This window comes from Aquila chrysaetos, chromosome 5, assembly GCF_900496995.4.
Source record: "Aquila chrysaetos chrysaetos chromosome 5, bAquChr1.4, whole genome shotgun sequence".
NCBI lineage: Eukaryota > Metazoa > Chordata > Aves > Accipitriformes > Accipitridae > Aquila > Aquila chrysaetos.
In genome coordinates this window covers 44,016,497-44,033,013 of record NC_044008.1, presented here as the reverse complement: position 1 = coordinate 44,033,013, position 16,517 = coordinate 44,016,497, and the positions used below count along the sequence as shown (strand labels likewise).

General features: G+C 42.6%; 2 protein-coding genes across 13 annotated transcripts in view; both read right to left on the bottom strand.

The window, feature by feature from the left end:
• Window positions 1-5,163, bottom strand: part of MTMR10 (myotubularin related protein 10) — a 44,421-nt gene extending 39,258 nt beyond the window's left edge. The window contains exons 1-2 of one of the 2 annotated variants that reach the window (XM_030015224.2): window positions 4,715-5,163; window positions 3,215-3,275 (exon numbers count right to left, since the gene is read on the bottom strand). In XM_030015224.2, the coding sequence (XP_029871084.1) occupies window positions 3,215-3,275; window positions 4,715-4,774 (121 nt within the window). In that variant the 5' untranslated portion in view covers window positions 4,775-5,163. Of the gene's footprint in view, window positions 1-3,214; window positions 3,276-4,157; window positions 4,177-4,714 lie in introns of those variants that run through there. The other variant, XM_041123851.1, reaches the window with a different exon arrangement.
• A 4,678-nt stretch (window positions 5,164-9,841) lies between these two features.
• TRPM1 (transient receptor potential cation channel subfamily M member 1) overlaps window positions 9,842-16,517 on the bottom strand; it is a 115,928-nt gene continuing 109,252 nt past the window's right edge. For all 11 annotated transcript variants that reach the window (XM_030015211.1, XM_030015214.1, XM_030015213.1 and 8 more), the window contains 2 exons: window positions 11,176-15,967; window positions 9,842-10,036 (listed from right to left, as the gene is read on the bottom strand). In XM_030015211.1, the coding sequence (XP_029871071.1) occupies window positions 14,689-15,967 (1,279 nt within the window). In that variant the 3' untranslated portion in view covers window positions 9,842-10,036; window positions 11,176-14,688. The remainder of the gene's footprint in view (window positions 10,037-11,175; window positions 15,968-16,517) is intronic.

Here is a 16,517-nt window from a genome sequence, read left to right as displayed (position 1 = left end):
CCAGTTATGTTGTACAATTTTTTTGGAATGCTTAAGTTGATGTCTCAAAAATGCTACAGACATTGTTGTGGAAAATAGGCTACAACTGATTACCATAACAAAACACACCTTTAAGTTTAACAGCTTTAACTTCACTCTCCCCTAAAGTACACAAGCTAATTTCCTACTAGCCAGGCAAGGCACTTTAACAGACTCACTGGGAGACTACCTGCTATTTCTCTATCTTTCCTCTTTGACATGCTTATAAAACAAGCTATGCAAACAAACAAAGGAAAAAAAAGTGAAACTGTTACACAGGCCAACTCTTCAACTAACTCCGCAAAAACTCTTGATCAGAGAGCTACACTTAGGAGAACAGAACTGCAGAAAGAAAAAGAAAACATTTTTATAACTCCATCTTAAACCTCTAACGTGTTTTGGAATGGAATTATACCAAATTCTATAAAATTATTTGCTTTTCTCTACTGTAGTAGCAGTGTTGCCACTTACAACCAAGGTTTTTACTTGCTTTAAATGATGTTTGTTGCTTTTCCTAATACACCACCCTCCTCGGGGCACACAGTTCCATGAGAACATAGGCTTTTATTCCAAACAGCTGAAGAGATGCACCTCCATTCCTCTGGGCACCAGAGGAAACTTTAAAACAAACTCTACAGGTTAAAATTTGATTCCAATGTAAATTCCAATTTTTTTTTTAAGTTTTAAATAAAAACCTCCTCATTTTGTAACCTGACTCATTATTTCCACGGCTGAAACTCCCTCTCCTAACCTCCACTGCCCAGAAATACAAGTCAGACAGTAGGGTATTTAGCTACTTTGGAATTTCAATTTTTAGTAAGCTACTCCCTCAAAGTGACTATGTTTTAGGAATCAAAAGCTTAATACAACTATTTGCAGTTTTCAAAGATTACTAAAGCCAGTAACTGCTTGTGCTAATATAATTTAATTCCAGAAGAACTCCTTGAAAACTCCACCAATTAAAGCAGCATAATAAACATTCAGTCCCTCAGGTTGAACTCTGTTCCTGAGAGCAAAAGCAATTTCACACAACTATTAAGGATAGGATATTAGGAATACCATACTCAAATTGTACTTGCAAGGGAGTACAAGTCAGCCTTAATATAATTAAATGAGTTGGAATTTGGCCAGAAACTAGGGTTATGACAAATCCAAAAGCCAGTCTATCCAACAGTACAACGTGTACTTGTTTATACACTTTTCTACTGCACCATTTGATGACGGAAACAAAAAAAATGTTTTCAGGCTGGTGCTTAACTTTAAACAGGAAGAGTTTCATTTAAGTCATTTAAAATAAATCACTTAACTCCCCCCCACCCTCATACAGACTGATGCTCACAAAAATGAGAAGATTTTGTCCAAGCTACTCTGTAGCTGTACAGAGCAGTGAATTTTATTATGAAATAATTCAAAATAACACCTTAGAATGATATGGACGTGGAAATTTTAATTCTGTGGTGAGTCATACTCTGTCAATCAGTTTCTATATAACCTGGGGCAACTTACTACAAATGTCCCAAAAGCCATCAAATGCTGATTTTAAAGACAGTGCAGACAAGGGAAATGATGCAAACGTGGGATAAATGTAAGCCAGTTGAGAAAAACAAATCCAGTCAGCACCATTTTAAGCATACTTTGGAGTTTCACAAATGAAGAACGAACCACACTGCAAGAAGTTACTGCACAGAAATTGTTTTCTATAACTGCTCATGCACGTGTCCCACAGTAAAGGCAAGATGTGTCACATTTTGAGAAAAGCAAACTCGTACTGCCTTGCATTTTCTGTGGAATGTCTCAGGGAAGAACACGCAGTCACTTCCTTCTGAGTCAAAGATCTTGGATGAGTATCAACTGCAACATAACCAATAAGATGCCAAGTGGTAAGCAGAAGTTTTTCAAGCATAAAAATATAACTATTTCAAACAGCAAGCAATCTAGGCAATGTATTTTAAGGTATCCATGCCTCAAGCAAAATCTGTATTATTTTGTTTCTTGAAGAGTGTCAGTCAGTTGTTATTTACTCTTTTAGTTGAACTTCTTCCACAATATTTCAGCCTCTTAAGCTTAAGGTACCTCACTGGATCGTATCACATATCAATTAGTACTGCTTAATTAACAACAGTCCCATATGAAGCAGTGACAGAAATAATTTTTTAAGAGTAACTTGTTTATTCTATTCATCACTTTGAAAGTTAGTGTGGTTTATCAGCTTGGACAACATGATAGCAATAGCTTCCTACATTGGTGTGTGTGTGCGCGTGTGTAAATTCCTACTTCTTAACATATAATCTGAATGCTAAGAAAAAAATGCAGTATACAATTGTTTTAAAATCAGAATTACCCTTAGAAACAGCAAGCCAAATTTATTACTGTGATGTACAATTTGTAATTAAAGTAATCTTGAGAATAGTAGATTGTTCCTTTGGTATCTGAAAAAGGCTTTTAGAAATCCTCGTTGATCAAAGTGTCATTTACCAAAGGTTATTTCTTATTTGAAATATGGAAGTCATGAATATCCTACGTTTTTATAAATACAAAATTATGAACAATAATAAAAACATTGCTTTTCTCACCCACACACATTAAAAAGGTTATTCTGCATAGGTTTAAAGACACTTACAAATTCCAAAATTACATAACAGCTGCATATTCAGTAACAGTAAATGAATGAAGATGGCATCAGAAGTTTTCCAATACAGAAGTCAAACATATCTACCTACTGGAAATTCTATTAACGTTTTCTTTTAAAATAAAGGAAAACTACCACACATGCTATGGTAGTGGGTTCTGCATACAGGTAAAGGTCTGACTATCTAACAAAAATATAATTATTAGTAGTCTTCCAAAAGGTGTCATAAATGTTACAACACTTACAATGGTTTCACTTCAAATACTCGCAATAAAACCAAGACATTATTCTACACGCACTAAAGCACTACACAGGTAAAATTGCTTATGTATTTATTTAGTGTTTCAGGCAGGTTAGAACAATTTTCTACAGACACAAATTTCATTAGATTTTCCTACTTCGAAGTTATATTCCCTCAAGGGGCACGCTACAATTAAAATATACCAAAAACAAAAATCACAGTAAAATAGGGAAAACTATTTACATTTTACCAATTCTATTACAATAAACAAAAGGCTTCAATATATCCTTGTTGAAGTATCTGTCAAATTCCTGATTTATGCCTACCTGGCAAAAGTACTGGTTCCAGTTTTTTAATCCTTGGTTCTGACCCTATGTGGTCTTCAGCCTGAAGAAAAAAAATGAGAATTTACTTAAGAATCAGAACTTTAGTCAGACACAAGTCTGATCTATTTGGGCAACGGAGAAAGTTCTTTTAACTTAAAAAGCTGATCTTAAAGAGCTAGGATCCAATCACAGCAACAGTTTTCGGTAAAGATATTAACATTTTTGTGTATGTTTAGCTTTGTACCAGAATAATAATACAATGTTTAAAGTATTAATGTTTAACTAATTGTGTAACCTAGGCTATAACAAGTCACAGGACAAACAAAGAACAGTTTGGCTTGACATTCCATAAAGGCTCAAGTCCTACAACAAGCTTTACACAGATACGGACGCTCAAGTTGGCACAAAACTCTCTACCAACTTTTAACATGCATGACTTCCCAACACAGGAAAAACTTCCAAAAAACGAAGGCCTAGAACACATACATGCCTACTTGCATTTTAATTCCAAACCTTAAAAATAAAAACACTTCTATAAAAAGACCAGAACTTTCAGTGAAATAACCTTAATGCCTATGGTTCTTACACTGACAGCGATATTGCCATTTCCCAAGACTAGGAATATCCAGAACTATGTTGCATCGACATTTCACTTTTACCAATAAATTGTGAAAAAGCAAAAATGAGTCAACGTGTCAAACGTGTTGCTAGTCGGCGTCCTGACTTGTCTAAAATAAATAAATAAAAATCACGTTCTGTCAAGTGCACACCCAGACCGCACAAAAAATCCCAGCGGTTCTACTAGATATACTTGATACTACATGGCCTATATATAGCATTCTACTGTATACACTTGATTTTCTTATTTATGCCACCGGCCAAGCTTTAAACGTGAAACGATGGCTACAAGGAGACTTTAATTATTTGCATAACAGACAAGCACCAGCTGTTTTCTCCTCCAAGTATTCCACAGCCTGAGAGCGGGCAACGCGGATCCCAGACAGCAAAGCGAGCCCAAACACCTGAAGCATTATCCGTAACTTTCCAAAATAATCTCACACCGGCCGGTTTTAATCGGCACAAGACTTCACTTTGATAAAAGCTCTGCTCCTCGGCCGCAGTTTCGGCTTGTCACCAGCAAACGCTCGCTTTCGGTTTGCGTGCGACCTCGCAGACCGAGAGGCCAACGGGCTGCGCTCCTCCGCGCCTGCACAGCTTTTGTTTCCCCGGGCGACCGAGGATTTCTGGGGGCTCTTCGGGAGCCCCCCCGAGGGCCGAGACGCGCAGGTGCTGGCTTCCCACCCCGCGAGGCCGGCAACCTCGCGGCGACCGGGGGAGAAGCTCCGGGCAGAGCCCCGCGGGCCCCACCGCGGGCCGGCCCGGCCCGGCCGGCCGTCGCGCCCGGAGGGCAGCCCCGGCGGCGGCACCTCGGCCAGGGCCAGGGCAGGGAGGGGAGGGGAAGAGCCGAGCGGGTCCCGAAGAGAAACGAAAGGCTGTTACCTGAGGCAGCGGCAGAAGGTAGGACTTGAAGGTGGGTTTGGGCTGCTTGAGAGAAAACATCGTCGCTGCCGGCGGGGAGCCCGGCGGGCGGGGAAGGCGCGGCGGGCCGGGCCGGGCCCAGGAGGCCCCGTCCCGCGGGGGCAGGGTGTCGACGCCCGCCGGCTCAGGCCCGGCGCCCCGCAGCCACTCGGGGCTGCGCGCTCCCAGTCACACGGCGGCGGCGGCGGCCCCGGCGGGCGGCGGCGGAGGCGGCCCCAGCGCACCCTCCTTCCCCAAGGGAGGAGTCAGCCGCCTGGGCAGGCCCGGCCTGGGGCTGCCGCAAGCCCTCATGGAGACCCCGCGGCTCCCTCCGCCTCCCCGCGAGGGCGGCCGCCTGCCGGCCCAGCGGCTCTCTACCGCCGGCGGCGGGCGGGCGGCGGCCCCGGCGGGCGGCGGGCTGAGGCGGGCTCTGCCGGGGCGGCCATATTGGGGGGAGCGAGGGGAGCGGCCTCCGTACGGCGGCGCGGAGGGCCCAAGCGGCCGCGGTCCGGCGGGGGCCGGTCGCCCGCGGCGGCAGCCGCGTAATTGACGTTTCGCCCGGTTTCAACGGACGCTCGCCGTCACGGCAGTTTCAGCCGGCACCGTTGCTTCTGGCCGGACTGACAGTGGGTTTCGGTTACCGAGTCTTACCGATTCCCTGGCGGACCCCCCTGACCCCCCGTCCCCTGTCGCGGGGGGTGGAGCCGCCCGGGGGCAGGCCGGGACCCCGCGGGTGGGAGCTCTTGCTCAGCGCTGCCTCGGGGCGAGTGGCGAGGAATCGTCCCCTTCCCTCGCCTTCACGAGCAGAGCAATCACAAATACAGGGCCCTGCGCCGCGGGGGCGGACGTTAAAACGAGGACTGAAGCAGAGGATTCCCACAGTTTGGCCTCCGAGCCACTCGGAGACTGTGAAACTTCCACACGGGGCCTGCAAAGGCAGGTTTTTATTGCAACCCAGGGTTGTCTCGGATCAGCAGTAAAAATCCAGCTCCAGCATGAATCAACTACTGCTACCGCGTTCTTCTTACTGTCACCTTTTATACGAGGTGTTACAGCATGTTACAGCCGCGGAACGTAGGGGATCTATGGGTGCAGCCTCCAGGCTGCTGCCGCCGTCACCCCCTTGCTCGTCGCTGTAAGCATGCTGACGGCCGGAGGTGGACGCAGGTCTAACGTCCGTGTCATTCCCTGTCCTCAGGCTTTCCAGGCACTCGTGGATTGCTCACTTGGAGCTTCTCTAGAACATGGAAATAACACGGTTGCCCACCTAAACTGCCAAAATCTAACACTGCTATCTCTTTTGGCAAGTAGGAAACCGAGTAACTACTCACATTTGTTTAGTGGCCCTTGGCACCCTTAAAGGTCCGTGTTGCAGGTGCTTATGGGAGCCCTGGCTGCAATGAACTTGGCCTCCACAGTGGAAATAACCTCCTACAAGAAGCAACAGTTTAGATGGAAATGTGGTTTAATCGAGAGCCCCAGAGTGGGACCGCACAGGCCCATCAGCTGCGAGACCTAAGGAAAGGGGAGAGTCTGGGTTCTCCTGCTGCTGGTCCGAGCACAAAGGCATCGGGCAAAACCAGCCAGGCTCTTCAGAATTTGAAGCCAGGTCTGATGCATCAGGTAGGGTAAGAAGCGCTGCTGGTTCCTGTGCCTGCTGGTGCTCCCCCCATGGCTGGTGCACCGTAGTGATAGTTCCAGCTATGAGCCAAGCGTAGTTCACTGCAACACCATGGTTTAGGGGCAAAAGTTGAAGGCCAGGACCTGCCAAACTATCTGCTGGTATTTGGGCACTGCAGCCTCACCTTATTAAAAAGCATGCTTTTGGTCAGCATGTTGTCATTTTTCTGTAACAGCTCACGTGCAAGATAACATCAGTAAAGGCCTGCAACAGCATCGTAGTGTTGTAATATCACCGTGACATAAAAATAGTAAAGAACTAAAAGACTCCAGAGAAACGGATGCATTTTTAGACACAAAAATGACACATGCAGCACTCAGCATCAGCCGCGGGGTCAAGGTCTTCCCTTACTATCATTAGTAGGAAGCACATTACATTGCATTATAGCCCCTGGGATTTTTCGGTGAAGTCAGAAGGTGGATGTTCAATGAAAGAACAGACTTTAGGGCACAGTTTGGATTCCCCAACTTAGACGAGATGCCCCACTGATGCCAGCAGGGAGGTTGGTTTGAACAGCGAGGAGGGAAACAACCCACTGGCACCTGCCTACGTTGAAGAAACAAGTACATGTGCATACTTTTAAAGCTATTCAGCAGCCCAGGGGAGAACACCAGCAAGCACCTCCATAACAATACACTACTCTTGGACTTGCAGGTGGAGAAGATAAAAACAAGCCCATGGTGCAGTCTTTTTAAAACAAGCGCACCTCCTTGTGCAAGGGTCCCATCTTATTTGGTGTTGGCAGACAGTTCCCTTCACTTTATCCTGTATTTTCACATAAAAGATTTTTATTTTATGCTGCAAACATCATTGTCTAAGTGGCATTATTCAGCCTGGCAGGGTCTCAGGCTCAGCCCCTGTCCATGTTAAAGAGAGCGCCCTGTGCTGCAGAAGTTGCTGGTGGTGTAATGCTGAGTGCCTGACCGTGCTGTGAGAGCAAGCCATAGCTAGTCTCCTGCTGGTGACTTACCCCTTTCACAAGCTAAATCCCTTGGATGTTTGATAAGAGAGAAATACTGTGGGACTTGCCCTCATCTTTACTCTTTAAAGGCTTTTGTTCATCTTCAGAACATTGTTGAAAGGTAATTAAAATCAGAAAAGGGGGAAGAGAAAGCAAGGGGGCGAGGAAGGCAGAAACCGCACAAATCAGCTAGGCTTGAAACTGCATATAACAAATTTGCCAGTGATATTAAAAATGACAATTATTTATATTATATCAGAGTTACAAGAGTGTTTCTGCATCAGCACAGAGCCCTCTGAAGAGTGGCTGCAAATGCAATCTTATTCTTGAGGGAAAGAGCATAGGATAGCACAAATTTCCATTGAGGACCGCACTGACACATTTAAATTGCAGTGCTGTTCTGAAAAGAAACAAAGAAAATCAAAACTAAGCTCTCGTAAACATAAGATCACAAGATTTGTGAGGATTGTTGTTGCAACAGGTCACAAGTTGCCACTGGAAGAGTTTTATGCTAGTCGGAGGAGAAAGCTGATTTGACAGAAGTGAGTATTTTGGAGGAGCAAGTTAATTCTGTCACAACTTGCAGCGGGATACAAGCAGGCAGTGCAGACAGGCAGAGCAGGACAGGCAAGTAGGGCAGGGTAGGCAGCCAGGGCAGGGCAGGGCAGGCTAGGCAGGCAGGATAGGTGGTCAGGGGGGTAGGGCAGGCAGGACGAGCAGGGAAATCCTCTGGATCCCTCAACTCCTTTTTGGCAATGGTCTCAACTGCTTGCCCATCTCCAGCCATCCCAGCTTGCCTCGCTTGCTCACTTTTTTCAAACAGTTCTGCTAAACCAAGAGGTTTCTGGGAATGCCTTTGTTCTATGAGAACAGTCTTGAAAGAATGGTGGGAAGCTAGCTATGCAACAAAGCCAGCTGAACTGAAAGGACTGTAGATGTCTGGTTTTATTCTCATTAATTTAAAAAAATATCATTTTTTACTCAGTGCAGTTATTTTCCTTGCCTCAACATTAAGTTATTCAGTGATATGTCCTGTGTGCTAGACTGACCGGGACCCTTACACTTGTCCACTGTCATGGCCCTCCCAGAACCAGCGTGGCCTGCTCTCCTGCTGGTATCCACCCCACATGCTGTGTGGCAGTTTCCTGGGGCCTCTTTTTACATGGAGTACAAATTGTTTCTAACAGTGAAGATAATTATCTGCTTAGCTACAGCTACGGTGCATAACCTGCTGTATTTACTGCAAGTCAGATTAGGTATCTTCCTAAAAGTTCTAGTACAACCTCACAAGACAGCTCGGTGGTTGGGGAAGCACTTTGGCTTCTGCAATGGATGAGGGCTGGGGTTAAATCAGAACAGGCCTTCCTAATGGTCCCTTTTGATCTCTCAACAGATTAGGGAATGGCTTTCATTAGACTTGTTCAAGAACAGGTTAGACCACCATCTGCCACTGATGCTATCGACATTGCTGAACTTGCCTCAGTGTAGACGATCTCTTCCAGGCCTGTATTTTCTATGGCAACTTACATGTTTTCATAGCTTTCTGAAGAATGGTTCAATTATTGAACTCCAAGACACAAAGCCATACGTGTCGTCCGATTTCACAGCAGAGCTATGTGCCCAGAGCTACAGCAAGTATGTGGCAAGTCTGCAAAGTCAGGGATTCACTGATGAAAAGTCTGTTCTATTTTTCACTGAAAGCATTACGGTTTATTACTTTACCTGGACACCTCCCTACTTGTGCACTCAGTAGTTCGCACACCCAAGTAGCCTCAGCCTGCACTCAGAAGTGTGGGACTTTTGCCGGGGACTTGTTGGAAAGCCAGCCCTACAGGTCTGTATTACCTCTTACAGAAGATAAAAACATGCCTTATATTTATTAAGCAGTTGAAAAAACCCACCTCTTTCCTGAGTGTCCTTGATGAAGGTCCAGTAGAATAATATTTAAAATGTGATTATTTACATAAAACAGCATCTTTGATAGTCTTGGCCAAAGTTATACAAAAGATAAAAACTATGCAAAGGTTTTAGTTTCTTGAGGTATGTCAGGAAAAAAAAGCCTCCTTTTCAAGGTACATCTGCGAAGTGGAGGTAGTATTCTCAGTGTGGAGATTTAATGATGTTGAACTTTGCTATGTTACATAACTGTACTTGTTAATCATTATGCATGTATTACTTGCCTAGAGTTATTTGGAGCTATTCATTGGTACAATGTTGCACCTTGGCTTTGGCTATTTTACATAGGTTTTGTGATAGTGACTATCAGATTAACAGTGCTCCTAAACTAGAATCCAATCTTTTTCCATGCCATTTTTGAAGGCTGTTGGTCCGCTCAGATAATAGCTTGCTGAGCACAGCAGTCCAATTAGTGCAAGAAAAGGGAGGTGCTTGCATCTGGATTCTTGCAGAAGGAAGCACCGCAGTTTCACAGGGGTTTTAGAGACAAAAGAGGAGCAGGCAGATGAAATCATGCAACTCTTTTTCATTAACACCAAGCAAAAGGTGGATACAGGCACTTAAATATTTTGGCTGAATAACTGCAAAGAATAATTTAAAGCCTATTATCAAGACATACCTTACATCCATTGTAAAGATACAGGGCATCAACCACAAAGCACCAAGCACCACTTTGCCATATCAAATTTTGTTTCTGCAGATAAGGCTAAAAGTTGAAAAAAGCAAAAGAAGATTGCAGTTTTACGGAAGTCTCTAGTTCTTGTCTCACTTCTCCCAAGGCTTGTGGTTTATCAGCCTGCAATCTGAACTACTGCTGTGTACTGTTTTTTGACTACCCCAACTCCCCTGGACCCTGGCACCGGTTGAAATGGGCATTAAATGGCCATATCAACCAGGTCCTTACATCTGTTTTGCCTTTCTGTCTGATGCTGGATCCCAATGGGGGATCAAAATCCACAATTAGGCTGCAACATTCGGCTCAGGTGACCACTGCACCCAGTAGAGCATTTATCTGCAGTGGCTGTAGTGAGAGGAAAACACCTCTAGGGCTAATGTGGCCTTGTAGACCAGTAAATAGAGTATTGTCACTGCTAGTAACAGGCCACAGGCTTTATGCTGACTTTGTAAGGCCTCAGGACTGAGGCTTGTCAGGATTGCTTTGTCTGAACTTGCCTTAACCTGCCTCGAGCTGTCCCTTTGTTTGTTTAGCTGTGAAATCAATTTTTCTTATGACTAGGAAATTCAGGTGTAACTGTAGGATTTGAAAGCAAATGAAGAAAAACAAGATGTAAAGTTGGTAGGAAACAAAAATGCCCCTAAGCAAGCAAAAAATAAGGAAAAAGGAACCAACATCATCAGCATCATGCTCATCCTAGCAAAGGACCTGGGATGCTGACAGTTGGCCATATTTCCTCACTACCCCCATTGCAGCCACTGACCATTAGACCCAGAGGATCAGTGCAAGTGTGAGCATAACATCAAAAAAAAAGGGGTAGGTAGTAGGAAGTGTGCATATATCAATTTTACCTTACTGGGGTTTTTTTCCTGTAGTAGTATAGTAGTATTCTTTTCTCTCCTCTCCTCTTGTCTCTCCTCTCTTGTAATTAGATCTAGACTAATAATAATTAATATATTGGACTGTTAAAATTTGTTACACTAACAATAAATTCCTGATACAAGGTGCGTCTCCTTTTTGCTCGTAACAAGCTTTTGAGTGTAATACTAGTTCAACTAGAAGTGACCAGTCAGACAGGACAGTGGTGCAGAAGTGGTATGCTGGCAATGGCACTACTAGGCGGGACCCCAGCAATGTGTCCAAGTGCTGCTGTCACTCTGAAAACTCACCCCCTCCATAGCAAGCACTCAGCAGCAACCTGGCTTTGTGTCAGTGGGTTAACTACCCAGAACATCTGTAACAGGGCACAATCCTGTGGATCTTGCAGATGAAAAGATCCTGTTGACATCTTTGGTCATGCACCCTCCTCATCTTTCCATTTTCTGGCAAGGCCTTACAGATACTTGTATTCTTTTAATTTTTATTTGGAAGGACAGAGATACATTTTGCCAAAGATGATAGTCAAGCCCAGAACCTAGGAAAGCATCCAAAGAAGCAGTATGGAGAAACCATGGTTGGAAGGTTTCAATGGCTACTTTAGTTCATTACTAAATAATATAGAAAATGGACTTTCTTGGTTCTCAGGTATCGAAATCCAGCATCTAAAATGGAAGACTGACTCTGCAATAGGAGAGGCTTGCAAGAGCAAAGTCAAGCTAGTCCCAGAATGATGCAGTGTAAAAATGGGTAATTTGTGGAATCAGCTGGTATCGTTAAGAACCTGCCTATGTGAATATTACAGTTAGTCACTGTGTTTAAAACATTTGCCTTGAGGGAGAGGGAAATGTCTGTATTGCAAGATACTGTAAGGTGAACAAACTTAACCTCAACCTCAGTGTAATGTCTCTGCGTAGACATAGCCTTAGAGTACATACTCTTTAGACTTGACCTGGTTCAGTATAGGTCAAGCACATAATAAAAAATGCTAAATGGAATTCACGGTGATGCTGCTGTGGAGTCATCACATAAGCAGTATTAAACATGCCTCTTCAGAAATGCAAATTCTGTGCTTGCATCCTTTCAGCCAGTATTCAAGAAAGCATGTAGGCAGACATGCAAATGTGTTGATCTTTGTTCTGTTTAGTGTGCTCCAAATCTACTATCAGTCTTCTATGCACATACAGAGCCATATTTAAATCTTATTAAAATGGCTGTATGTCTAAAATAACTCTGCCAAAGCCAGTGTAGTTACTTCACATTTAATGGCAGAGAGGTTATCATTTCAGTTCATGCTATGCAAGAGCACAGAAAATATCCAGGCATTATAAGGTCATCACTGTATACAGAACTTTATGGAAAATTACTGGCAAATGTTGAAGAAGAAACTTCGCTTAGAAAATGTTCAGCCCATGCACTGCATAAGAAGAAACAGGTAAGTGAAGTGCTTTGATATCATTATAGTGAAAAATTTGTTATACTGAATTAATTTCACATCTTTTTCATGTGTTTCTTTATAGATATTTTTACACAAAGGAATAAACAGGAAGGTAAAATGTTTTTGTTTGAAATCTACACGCTGTCTGATAAATTTGTAATGTAAATGCTAAGAAAATAACTGGTCAAACAGAGCATGATTTAACACACATTTTATAAAGACAACGTAACAAGAGGTATGCAACACACTGTATTTTCTTCCACAATGCATACTGCTTGTTTAGCAAAGTGCTGAAAAGCTGCATCCCTTTGTGTTTGTTAATGAATCACTTTCTGGTGAGTGTGCAGGCAAACAATAAAAAGGCATTGGCAAATTGGAGGCTATTTTAACCACACATACAAAATGGCTATATAGTTGCATACAATGGTAACACAGAAGTAAACATGGAAGTGAAAAAATGTCAAATGTCATTCTGTTTTTACAAAACGTCAAGTTCCCTAAAGTTGAATAAAAGAGAAGCCCACGTGAAAAGCAAAATGTCAACACTGTTCTGACAACAGTGAAACCAGTAAACCTGCTAACAAGACCAAGCTAGCAAAAATCCATAGTAAATGATGACTGAACTTTCAGAAATGTCTATGCAGTTACCATGATAATTCAGTGTGGTAACAGTACTTCAAGGTGTAAGTATGGATGGAGTATGAAAATATAATACAAACAATAAAAAGCTGATGCCATCAATGCATTTGTAGAGTGTTCCATCAATCTCTGCATTTCAAAATGCTGTAAGCAGCATTATCAAGGGGGATACTGAGACCTACAAACTGTGGAGCTGATGGTGGGAGAAAAAAAAGAAATTCTGTCTTTTCAAAATAGTATATGAATAAGTCCTGATGGTTAATGACTTAAGCATAAACTTTTGACCAGTATTCTGTGAAAAAGTAACATGCCTTTAACTCGTTTTCTTTTTTGTCTGTTTACTGGTATGCATCCCCTGCAAAGAGAGGTGCTGAGTATTTGGGAAAACAAAATTCCTAAAAGGTAACAGAGAAGAATGAGGCAAATAACATCATGCTATTATGAAGAAAACTATCAAAACCTAGTACTTAGAATGCTGCTGTTGAGACAAGTATGCTGGGAAACTGTAGCTATAGATGTGGCTTTCCAGTCTTAGTTGTTAAGGGATAGAAAACACTTTCACTGTAGAGACCTTTTTTCCCTTTGACATTTGTTTTTGAAATTTACTCAAGAAAATGTATGGAATTTCTATTCTCACCTGGAAAAATTATTTTTTGTTTAGACTGACTCCTAGAAACTGTTCCTTGTTCCTCATGTGTCATCATAATGAAATTGCAAAATGAAAGATGAATTTGTCACAGTAGATTTGCTTCAAACACAGATTGGCTACATTTTGATCTTGCCCGATCAGAACACCTTTCCTGTTTTGATTTGGTTTGGTTTTCCTCTGCAGGCATTTTAAAAAAGCCAGATTCTTACTCTACATGGACTTCTGTTGTAATCCCCATTTATACAAAACACTAATGCAGATCTTGGACTCATATTATTAAAAACTCTATATACTTCATATACTTAAAATCTCCCTAAACAGTTTGAAACAATGATCACTGTTTTTCAACAGTTTAAGGCTGTCAGCATGCTTTGGGGTGGGGACAGATATGATCCTGAAAGCAAGATTATGTCACTAAAGCTCAAGGACAGGTCAAGAATATGTCTGCACATGGCTTTCCAAGTCAGGTTTCTCCAAACACAACTGTCTTTTGCCACTCAGACCTATTTTAGTGGATGATAACTGCTATGTTGTGCCTTTCTGAAAGAGGAGCTAAGCAGCATGCATGAAATCGGAAGTGAAAGAGGGGACTGCATAATTTTTCCTTGCCTCCAACAATTTTGGTTTGATCTGAAAAAGACAATGGCCACAAAGAAACCAGCTGCATAGGTAAGGACAAAAACTAAGGCTGGTTAAAAATTTGTTCAGTTTAAGAAGTCTTCTGATAAAAAAGAAGAAAAAACATTTTCTAAATTATTACATAATATTGTCCTTCTTTCAAGAGCTTTTATAAAGAGCTTGTCAGTAAATGAGCTTATGAGGGATGTCAAAATGGAACAAAGAAAGATCTATACTGTTGGCATCTGTGGACTGTGCCTACTTTTTATCTGCCCCTGAGAGAACATCTCCCTTTCACCTGACCCAGCAAGCATTTATTTAAGAACTGAACAAATATTAAGTTTAAAATTAAAAGAAACACATGCAAAATTCTTCTTTTGAAATTAATTTAAAAATCCATAATTTGTTCAATTAGTCATGCTGCTTTCTTGACTGTCGATAAAACAGGGGCCATGAGCCACTTTAACATTCAGTTTCTGTGGATGCGTTTTCTTGCCTAGCTTTCTGTTCTTCTGTTGCACTGCCAAATGCTACCACCAAATTAGTTACGCTGCTGGCATGTCCTGGTCTGTTTAATCTGTCCTTTATAGACTTGGCTTTCCGAGAATGGCTGTGCAAACTCTTTGACCGTACTGATGGGAACCCAGAAGTCCTTTCTGGCTTTACTGATAGTAAATTCTCTTTCTCAGCCTTTACAGTGGCAGGCATAGAGGTGTAAGAGGCACTCATACCTGCTTCAGCAACATTACTGTCATCATCTGTGTCCATCTCTAACTGTTTCTGCTCAGCTTGCATTTCTGCTTCAGAAATAAAACCAGGGTATTCTGGAGGACGTTCTTGAGAAAGTTGCTGCTCAACTTCGTATTTCCACTCTGTGGCCCATTGTTCAATTGTAGAAGGGCACACCTGATCCATGATGGTACTATACTCTGTGGTCCAGTTGTTAACTCCTCCAACCAGCTTCCCACCCTGTGCAAATATAAAGCTCCTTGACTTCATCATAGTGGTCTGACAAGCACTGAATGTTTCAGGAGGAAAATAGCGCATTGCTTTAGATTTGTCCAAGGGATAAGAGATGGTTGCTTCTAACTTGGTACGTTCTACTTTTAACTGAGTGTTCTGAAAATCCGATCTTGGTACTGACTGTCTGTTTGTAACAGCATCCATCTGGTTTATACTTTGAGGAACCATTCCATCACTCTTGAAAAGCCCCTGCTTTTCATCCCCCAAACCACCTGAACCAGAATGGGGTCTGGAAACATTCTGTGCAATTTCTAATGTAGACTTACTGTAATCTGCTGTGGTGACTGCATTAGCACTACAGGTATAATGGAGATTGGTGTGGTGTTCTGGAACCAGCATCCTTGGGTCTGCTCCATCTTCTTTGGTACCAATAGAATGGGCTTTTTTACGCAATCCCATGGCTGGTGACATAGGAGTGGTACTGTCATCATATGTTAACTCATCGCCACCGACATGGTATCTGTACATGCTGTAGCCATCAGAGCTGTTAACGCTGCTTTGCCTTAGGAGATATGCAGCATCACACTCAGACGAAGCCCGTGAACGTGTATATGTCAGCTCAGATTTGTCAATACCTGCCAGCTTCTCAAGAGCATTCACCATCCGACCAGATAGTTCTTCCAATTGAGAGAGTCGAAGGTCGACTGTTTGAAGAGAAGCTTTCATAAAATGTTCTCTTTCATTCACTTCTTCTAGCCTCATAGACATATTTTCAACTCTGTTGGGTATAAAAGAGGAAGCATAGAACAGAAGCCGGGGAACGGTGCAGTAACCTGTTATAGGCACCCAGCTACTGATTTCTTCATAAGGCAGAATTTTGTGCTATGTATCATGCCTCATTCTTTTTTCCTATGTGTAGCATCAAAAGCACATGCATTTTCCTGTTATCTATGCTTTCCATACACCATATTAGAGGGCTGTTTGAACTTTGCCCTTATTTACACGTCAGGAGAGTACAAAGAGTTGCAGCCCTTAGGGACAGCCTACTATTAACATTTCTGAGTGTGCCACCCACTTCACATTCAGTTGTCCTTTCACTGTGAAGCATCAATTAACTATATGAAAAATACTTTCTAATGACATGCTCACAGGATGACTTAAAATAGCATCAACGCATGTTGTAAAACAGGTTTTGTAGCTGTGTGAGAGAGAACATAATGCTGGTGCGTAGCGGATTACTTTCACTCTTGAAATACCTTTCAATTATGTATCAGCTGAAGGGAGTGGAATTACTGTCTAGTTCAATTAAAATAATACTTTTTCCCCAT